At 42.4% G+C, this 9,739-nt stretch overlaps 1 protein-coding gene across 3 annotated transcripts in view; it reads left to right on the plus strand.

Annotated features, from left to right (window-relative positions):
* Window positions 1-5,891, plus strand: part of FECH (ferrochelatase) — a 41,483-nt gene extending 35,592 nt beyond the window's left edge. For all 3 annotated transcript variants that reach the window (XM_064294469.1, XM_064294471.1, XM_064294470.1), the window contains one exon: window positions 198-5,891. In XM_064294469.1, coding sequence (XP_064150539.1) covers window positions 198-332 — 135 coding nt within the window. In that variant the 3' untranslated portion in view covers window positions 333-5,891. The remainder of the gene's footprint in view (window positions 1-197) is intronic.
* Window positions 5,892-9,739: the final 3,848 nt, after the last annotated feature.

Here is a 9,739-nt window from a genome sequence, read left to right on the forward strand (position 1 = left end):
TCTCTATTTTAACTTTCCCTAAACTAAGGACTCTCAGGCAAGGAAGATTTTGTAGCATTTTCTTCAAAGGATTCACAATTCAGATGAAAAGAAACCCCAAACCGTAGGGATTACCTGGGCAAATGGGAGGGGGGTGCGTGCGGAGAATTTTGCTGCTGATAAACCTTTGCCCCCTGCCGTGTCTGTCTGTCTTGCAGGCCCTGGCCGACTTGGTGCTCTCACACATCCAGGCCAATGAGCGCTGCTCCAAGCAGTTGACGCTGAGTTGTCCGCTCTGTGCTAATCCTGTCTGCAGAGAGATGAAATCCTTCTTCACCACCCAGCAGCTGTGACCCCTGGAAGAAGACCCAGCCCCCAGATAACTCCCGTGGGGACGGAGATGCCATTTAGAGCTCAAGAAAGAAGTTATGTTACTGTGTGTTTACGGCCTTTGGGTACAAATCACTGGATTTTTTTGAGGAATGGACTCTGAAATTCTTCTTGAGGAAATTATATTTTTATATACTTACGCAATGAACATTATATTCCCTCTCTCTTTTTTTTTTTTTTTGGATAGTTACTAGTTTGGAATGTCCACTACACAATTAAAAAAAAATGAGTTGTAGAAATCTTTTCTTAGGAGAGGCACACATTTTTTCAAAATACAGGTTTTGGTTTTTAGTGTCCAAAAAACATCCTGCAAGGTTCTTTAGAGGGTCCCCCTCTCTGGGGACTGTCACAGGAGTGATATCTCATTGCAGTCTCCTGCACGTAGTTTCAGTTTTAAAATGAATGTATATGAGTGTGTGATATGTAATTTGAAAATCGGATGCTATCTAATCGCTCCCTAACCCCGTGGTTACTGAATGCAGGCGAGGTGGCCTGGTTGCCTGCAACGGCTGCTTTTGTCAGTGATTGTTGTTTTTGTTGTTGGGTTCCATCCAGTCCATTCAACTCCTAGCCACCCCATGTGACAGGGCAGAACTGACTTTTAGGGTTTTCTTGGCTGATTGCTAGGTCTTTCTCTTTCAAAGCCACTGAGTGAGTTTGATCCGCCAACCTTTTGGTGGGCGGCCGAGCACTTAACTGCTGTGTCACCAGGGCTCCTTATTTTTCCAGTGAGGCCACCATTAATTGGTCGTTTGGCTACTTTGTGTGACCCTTACTTTCCTCACCGTAAAACCAAATCAAGTGCAGGTTCCATGAGTGCATTGAAATTCCCCAGGCACACGAGGCTGGGAAACATGTAGAAATCTGCTGCGTGTCATACCTGCTGTGGTGGGAAGCTGTGGTGCCAGAGGGAAGGAGGCCTCACTGCTGGTCTTCAAGGACAGTTGTTCTGGGGAGTGCTTCCAGCATCCCTCTGGGGGCCCTCGTGCACATCCACCCAGCGTCATCTTTATTGCAGCTTATTGTTTCTCACCTGCGTATTTAAGAATTGTTTGTAAAGTCAACTATGTTTTGTACCCTTGAATTCTTATCATTTTTTAAAATTATAAACATTATATGGCCATGTTATAGGGAGAAAGAGAAAAGAAAATAACCACTCTAATGTAACAACTATTATGTCTTTGGATTTCATGCCGGTCTCTTTCTGTGGATATTTTTAATGCCATTGAATTTGTGAGTGTGAAGTTGTTCTAGGAATGTAGATTTAAGTGTATTAAAGAAATCTCTGATGGATCTATAGAGATTTAAGTGTATTAAAGAAATCTCTGATGGATCTATAGAGAATCTGTAATGATTATTCTTTTCTCCAAGCCTGAAAACTAATCTAGTTCAGAAAGTAGAAGTATTCGAAGATTCACAGATCTTTATATTCAGGATTTACTATGTTAATAAATATTACAATCTCATTAAGGTTTTAACCAGTTTGCCTCATGCTGTCTGCTAATAAATCCAAACCAATAAAAATTAGTTAATAATAAAAATTATTAAATATGAGGAGTTTATTTTATAATACATGAAAAGAAACATGCCATCCACTTTAGTTAATAGTTTTCCTACAATGGTAAAAACAGCCCTGAAATTTGAGTAGCATCTAATTTATTTTTTCTTTCAAATTGGCATTTCTATTAATAGATTGTGTTTCTGGTGGAAGTTACAAGGCATAGACAGTTGTTTAGAATTGTCCTCTGTCCTTTAGTTCAGCTTTTTGGTGCTCAGGTTCAAAGCAGACCTCTAGTGCCTGTCTCACCAAGAAGTGAATTCTCTTAGTTGCAGGGGGTGCTGGAAGACAGGTTATGAACATAAGCCATCCTTCTGTCCTTGACCTTGCTGAGGCTTCACTTCACTTCTTCAGCTGCTTTAAGGTGTGCGGGTATTATTATGGAGATGGTGCAGAAAACTCAAAAGTCTAGGAAATTTATGGAGTAATATCCTTGATACTGAATTGGGGCCAGACCAGCCTGGGTTATGACAGGAAAAGGAGAATTTAGGGGATAGCTCCCCACGGCTTCTGGTGCTCCAAAAGTGTTACCTCTGACTTGTTAACTGTAGATGAGTCAGGGCCACAAGTGAGGGTAACATTTGTTGCAGCGGTCAGGTCCCATCAAGTCGGTTCTGACACATAGCGACCCTAAATACAACAGAAGAGAACACTGCCCGGTCTTGTACCATCCTCACAATTGTTGCTATGTTTGAGTTCATTGTTACAACCACTGTGTCAATCCGTCTTATTGAGGGTCTTCCTCTTTTTCACTGACCCTCTACTTTACCAAGCATAATGTCCTTCTCCAGAGACTGATCCCTCCTTATAACATGTCCACAGTGTATGAGGTGAAGCCTCACCGTCCTTGCTTCTAAGAAGCATTCTGGCTGTACGTCTAAGACAGGTAGCCTTTGGTAGGACAAAATTATTGATGGCTCTTTTTAGAGCTAATAGTCTTTAGGGATTGTTGTCCTGTTTGTCAACTTTGGAAATACAAATGTTTGCACTGGTAATTAGCAATGAACTGCTGGCAGTTTCTTCAAGCTGTGCTCATGTACAGATCTGGCTTTAAATTGATGAATCAGCTTCTCGTACAGAAAGCTCGCAGGTGCTTGAGATTAGGCAGTTTAGCTGTCAGTTACTATAAGGCCCAGGCCCCCTGTATATAGATATAGCCCATAGGGGCAGAACTTATCTAAATAATACACATTCTTGAACTACTTACCTTTTTAAAATGAAAAGAAATTTTCACACTCAAAAGAAAATTGGCTTCATATCAGGAGAAATGAATGCACTGTTTGACGCCTTTTAAATGTGTAGCAGCAGCTTGTTGGTGCTGACTAAATAGTAAATAACCATGACTTGTCCTGATAACACCCCAGAGGACACATCCCGGCCGGAGTAACGCACATTAGCAGAGTGTATAATGTTTCCTGACCATTCCATTCAGTCTTTATGGCTGAAACTACTCAGGCAGTGATGGTTATGCAGGTATGAAAAAGTGGGGTTTTCTGCTCTTCCTTGCCCAAATCAAGCCTGTTCGGAGGCATATGAACCATCCTGAAGTAATACCAAGTCATTTACCTCTTCAGCTGATCTTAGAAATAGATTTTCTTTATCCTCTTTTTGGAGGAAATACATTGATTTGATGGGATTGGTTACTTAGGATAAAGTCACTGCATTTTTTTTTCTCTCAGCTAATCTGTTCGTATAAGTTGTATATTTAATTCAAAAAAATCCTCACTTAACTCATGTAAGATTGTTTGCTCAGTCAGCTATTACACCATGGCGGTGGGAGGATCAGGTTGCTGTGCACACCACTAAGCAGAGACAAGTGAGAGAGTGAACTTGACCACTGCAGCCTGCCATGCGGAGGGGTTGAGGGCAGAACTTAAAGCTGGAGACCTTAGGAAAGAACTAACATCGTGTGTGAGTGTGTGTGTGCACATGCGTGTGCGCCCACCTGCACACAGGTACCTAAGTCAGGAGTTAGTGCCTGCCTGTGTCTCTAAGTTCTTAACCCAAAAACCTTCCATGAGAATCCTGAACATGGGCACAGGAACATACTCCCCAACATTAGGTGGAAATGGGAAATTCTTTGAGATGTCACAAACCAGAAAAAGAAAATTCTAAGTTGACACAGAAACTAACCTGTCGCCGTTGAGTCGATTCTGACTTCTAGCGACCCTATAGAGCAGAGTAGAACTGCCCCATATGGTTTCCAAGGAGCATCCAGTGGATTCGAACTGCCAGCCTTTTGGTTAGCAGCCGTGGCTCTTGAACCAGTGCCCTAAATGAAGAGTTCAGCTCTTCTAAATTAGTTCCTAGTTCTTAATAACAAGATGGGCAATCTTCAGACGAAAGTGAATCACTGCTTTAATCATTTCTAAAAATTATAGATTGGAAACATTTAATCAAGGTTGTGCTCCTGAAAGACTTTGTAAATACTGTACACAGGAGTTTTGTCCCAATTGCTCGATAATTGAGATTCCTTTTTAACAAGTCCCTTCAGTAGCTTTCCCCAGACCAGGTGGCTTTCCATGACACTCAAATTTCACTTTATAGAAACTAGCATCATAAGATTTCAGGGAACATATGTTGAATGTATTACATAAAACGAACATTGGGATTATTCAGGAAACCTGAATTCTGCTTAAATCGTTGCCAGTTAAAATATTTAAACGTGTTGTAATTATGTTGACGTTTCATGTACTTTCCTTCTAGCATTCACGGATAATTCAAACAGTGGCACCTGAAAACTTAAAAAATTAATTTTGCCAGATAGCTTCCAGCTGGATAGTTGTATGGTCTCTGACCTTTGCTTTTAAAGTCGCGTTTCTTTTTAAAATGCACTTATTTTGAAAAGTGTAAAGTGCATGGGAGTCCCTGGGTGGTGCAAACAGTCAACATGCTTGGCTGCTAACTGAAAGATTGGCAGTTTGTGTCTACCCAGAGGTGCCTCAGAAGAAAGGCCTGCCAATCTACATCTGAAAAATCAGCCACTGAAAACCCTGTGGAGCACAGTTCTGCCCTGACATACATGAGTCAGAATCAACTCCATGGCAACTGGTTTTTAAAGTGTGCAGAGCTTTATAGCACAGAGTCAAGTGATGGGTACCCATGGATGCTGAAGAGAAGTAGCTTGATGCGGCTGATGTATGTTGGATGGAGTTAATATGATGAGCAATTATAGCAGGTGGTGCCCTATAGTCAGACTAACGCTCCCCATGTGTGATGAGTCTTACAGGAGCTCTGGGAAGTGTCTGCCTCCAGAAAACACGTACATGGCGCCCTAGGATCCCAGGAGAGGAAGAAAGGCTTTTTCCTTCTGTTGTGGGAATCTTATTATGCCTTTCCATAGAGAAAAGGGAGTGGAAAACAAATGCACATCATGATAGTCAGTTTCTTACAATATAAGTTGATAGTGTTGGCCTTGTTTTTAGCTGAAATCATTAGCTTCCATTTTTAGTAGAACAACAACTATTGGCTCAATTAGTATGCAGTATGCCATTGAGACAGATGTTGGAATTAAAAACTTTCTTGGAAAAAAGTCTAGCCTAAGCCTGCATTGAAAGCCCAGGGGCAGGAATCGGGTCCTTTCTCTGGTTTCTTGATAGTTGTCCCTCTGACGTTTCCATTTCTGGGCACACGCTTAGTCAGCCTGCTCCTGACATGGGCCACACGGACCAACATTTCTCTTTCCAGCCTCCCCTGTGGGTCAAAGCTGTACTTCCCTTACATGTTAAAAAATAAGAGAAAGATTCTACCGTGAGAGTTCGCGAAGCAATCTGTGTTTTTACCTTTACCCTGTTTTCAAAAATTGTATATATGGGATGGAAATGACTGCGCAGATGCACAAGCAGTTGAATGCTGGCTTACAAGCTGATTGTAAAATTGTCAGGCTGTTAAAGACAGCCATCATTAAACATTATGTAATTTACAATTAAATTGTATTAAAAATAAAGGTGGCAAATGGGCAAAACTCATTACTTCCTAATTATTTTGCTGTATTATTATCAGTTCTAGAAGTTATTTACATCTATCATATCTGTATTGTGGAAATAGTCTATCATGGGCCGCTCCTGTGCCTCTTCCCAACGTTGTCTTCAGTGACATCACGTTGGTAGCTTGAAATTGACTGGTGAGAGCATTTCCACTATGGAAATCAGCAAACACTATCAATCAAGACTTGATTTGTTGTCTTGCTAATTGTCTAGACAAAACCAAAACCCAGTGCTGTCGAGTCGATTCTGACTCATAGCGACCCTATAGGACAGAGTAGAACTGCCCCATAGAGTTTCCAAGGAGTGCCTGGTGGATTCGAACTGCCAACCCTTTGGTTAGCAGCTGTAGCACTTAACCACTACGCCACCAGGGTTTCCTGTCTAGACAAAAGGATGGAAAATGTTAACAGAGATTAAAAATGCTTGTGTCTGTAGCCATGAGGTTGTGAATAGCACGAAAACTTGAGGGAAGATTTTTCCATTATTTAAAACTATTATCCGATTTAGCCAAGTGACGTTTTGACATACAAAGAAGTCGTTTTACATTCCTATTACTCAATAATATAAACAAAAACATCAACCGGCATCCATGTGAGAACTACACTGGTTTGGGAATTGCAACCTTAGGTTGATTATGGAGACAAGAGTTTGGCAAAAATCCACGAAAGCATTCCCTGAGAATCAATTGACAGTACGGAATTTACGATAAAGATAATTGTGTATATTATGATTATTTTTAAATTGCATGCTCCATACCTTTCAAGTCAGTAAAATTTATAAGAAACATACACTCATACATATATGCATAGGTTGTTTTTTCAGAGAGCTGGTTATTGAACATTTACCAGCACACTACTGTCTAAAAGGGAACTTTATGGGATGCTGGAAATGATGTATGTGGATTGCATACCTGTTCTCTAGGTTGGTTTTATATGAATATGTATTATACATATATACATACATATAAACCCAGTGCTGTCGAGTCGATTCCGACTCATGGCGACCCTCTACGACAGACACGATGAAAAAAGAAGACCAAAGAATTGATGCCTTTAAATTGTAGTATTGGCAAAGAATCTTGACTATCCAATGTACTGCCAGAAGAACGAACAAATATCTCTTGAAAGAAGTACAACCAGAAGGCTTCTTAAAAGTGAGGGTGTCAAGACTTCGTCTCACATACTTTGTATACATTATCAGGAGGGACCAGTCCCTGGAGAGGGACATCATGCTTGGTAAAGTAGAGGCCCAGCAAAAAGGAGGAAGACCCTCAATGACATGGATTGACACAGCACCTACAACAGTGGGCTCAAACGTAGCAATGATGGTGAGGATGGTGCAGGACCGGCAGTGTTTTGTTCTGTTTTACATAGGGTCACTACGAATCAGAATGGACTCAACGGCCCTGACAACAATACAAACACGTACACATATAAAATTGCTCCCTATTTAGTGTGAAAGCTACCCAATAGAAGAGATCTCCATAGTAAGTAAAAACTAAAAAACAACTCATTGTCATCTAGTTGATTTTGACCCACAGACATGAGTAGAACTGCTCCACAGCGTTTTTATTTTTAGCTGGATGGCGAAAACAATTTGTGCTTTTCTACTAAAGGTTGATGGTTGGAACCCACCCAGCTGCACCATGATAGAAAGGCCTGGTGACGTCCTTTGCTAAAGATTACAGCCGAGAAAACTCTGTGGAGCAGTTCTAATCTGTAACACATGGGGTCACCATAAGTGAGAATGGACTCAATGGCAGTGAGTTTGGTTTTTTATTTTAATCTTTACGGAAGCAGATCTCCAGGCCTTTCTTTCGCAGAGCCACCGGATTGGTTTGCACCACCAACCTCTCAGTTAGTAGTCTAGTGCAAACCACTTGTGCCTCCCAGGGACCTCCACAGTGAGTAAATGCTTAAAAAACTTCTCAGTAAGATTCTGCTTGTCTCCAACAAAAGCCTGGGACTGCTGTATTAATAAGATCTCTGAAAACTCCCCCAAGCCTACAGTTCCAGGCAACAGGTTGGATGGGAGAAGACCTTTCTTTCCGATGTCAAAGGTCTGCAATGTGGGGTTTTGTTCTACTTCTCATCTCACTTGGCTCTGGGAAACTGTCACAAGTGAGGACCCCCCCGCAGACGTAGGTGTGTATCTGGGGGACACGGCCTGCTCCTTCTTGAGATGAGGCTGTGGTTCTCTGAGGGCCTGCTTTGGTTTCTCAGGAGCCATTTCTTTTAGAATGTTCCTTTGGTGGGGCCAAACCTTATGAAGTCTGTGATCCCTGGAGAGAATAAGGTGGAATCCCAGTGGGCTCCTGAATGCAGCCCAGGTCTTCTGGGAACTCCGGGCCCTTCTAACCACCATATCGTCACCGTGCCCTCGTGCCTCTGTTTCATGGTGTCTGTTTTTCCGGAGGTGAAGTGATCTTTCCTCAGTGCTGGGCTCTGCAGACAAGTAGTTTCTTTTATTTGAGTCTTTCCTGTGTTGGTTACATGACAGACAAGGAAAAAAAAAATCCTTGTCAAACAGTGAATCCCAACCTCTTCCTAGGCTTCAGAACTTGACCAAAATAGAGGCAATCGCTCTCTGCAGCCACTTCACCCTTCTTGTACTTCTCAGACCTCTCCCTGAACCTCCTCTGAGCTCCCCTTCGAGTCTGCATTTCTGCGATGCTTTCTTTTGTTTCCAGTCACTGTCATCCTTCACCACAATCCCTTGATCCTCAGGAGCTAGGAATATCTTGAGAGTTTTATGCATGATCCCTTCCAGATCCCCCAAAAGCTGAGTTCCAAGCTGAGCTCAGTGATATTCAATAGAAAAGGTTAGCCTGGCATTACCTTCTTGAGAGCCGAATGTCTTGCAGCCTGATCAGACATTTTATTGCAGCTGAGTAACACGAGGTAGCATTTTGAGGGGGTGTGGTAGCCAGCCAGGTTATAGTAACTTCTCACAAAAATTTAAATGGATTCTACCAGACTAAGGACATGCACAGCAGGATGCTTCTGCCTGTTACTACTGTCTGTATTAGCACCAAGGAGCAGAGATCAGTTCTGGAAGCACCATTGTACATGGCTCAAGGACTGGGAGCCAGAGGACCCAGGCAAACCAGCCATTCGCTCACGTGGGAGCCAGACTGTTGAGTTCTCTAACATGGGTTCTTGCCCTAAGTGGCAAGCAGGCCACTCTTCGTCCCCTGCCTGGAGCTCGCTTGTCCTGTTTTAATCACTGTTTGGGTCCATCAAGTTTAGAAATAAGTGTACTAGATGGTCTTTGAAGAAGACACAGCAAAAGGAAATGAGGTTAAGTAGTCTCGCAGAGGGTAGAGAGCAGACAAATTGCAAAGGTTTATAAACTCTGGAACTGGTTTCTGAATAGTATGCTGCCATTTAAAAGCAACAGTGATAGCCCGCCTTAGTTTATGCAGTGGAGGTGTAACTAAGGTATGGCTGGTAGGGTACATGCCCTGGGTGCCACTTGAGGAGGGGCGCTAATGAGCAGTTTCTATTGGCCACCACAGTTTCCACAGCCAGCTGTGAAAGATCATTCAGCAGGTTAAAACTAATTGCCATAGGTGCTATTTTTCATAGCTAGGCCCCTGCTATGCAGTTTCCATCCTACTGGAAGCAGGGGTCTGGCTAGGTTGACTTTATTTCAACATGTGGATTTCTATTTCTGAGGTTCTATCCAGTGGTATGCTAGCAAGTCCTTAACAACTTGGCTCTCTGGGGGGAAGAAGTAACATTGGCTGATTCCCATGGTGTAAATACTCCCACCATGGCCAATTGCAAGCTGCCAACATGATGTCACTGAATGCAGAATTGGGAAG

The sequence above is a fragment of the Loxodonta africana genome, chromosome 11, assembly GCF_030014295.1.
Source record: "Loxodonta africana isolate mLoxAfr1 chromosome 11, mLoxAfr1.hap2, whole genome shotgun sequence".
In the NCBI taxonomy this organism is placed as follows: Eukaryota; Metazoa; Chordata; class Mammalia; order Proboscidea; family Elephantidae; genus Loxodonta; species Loxodonta africana.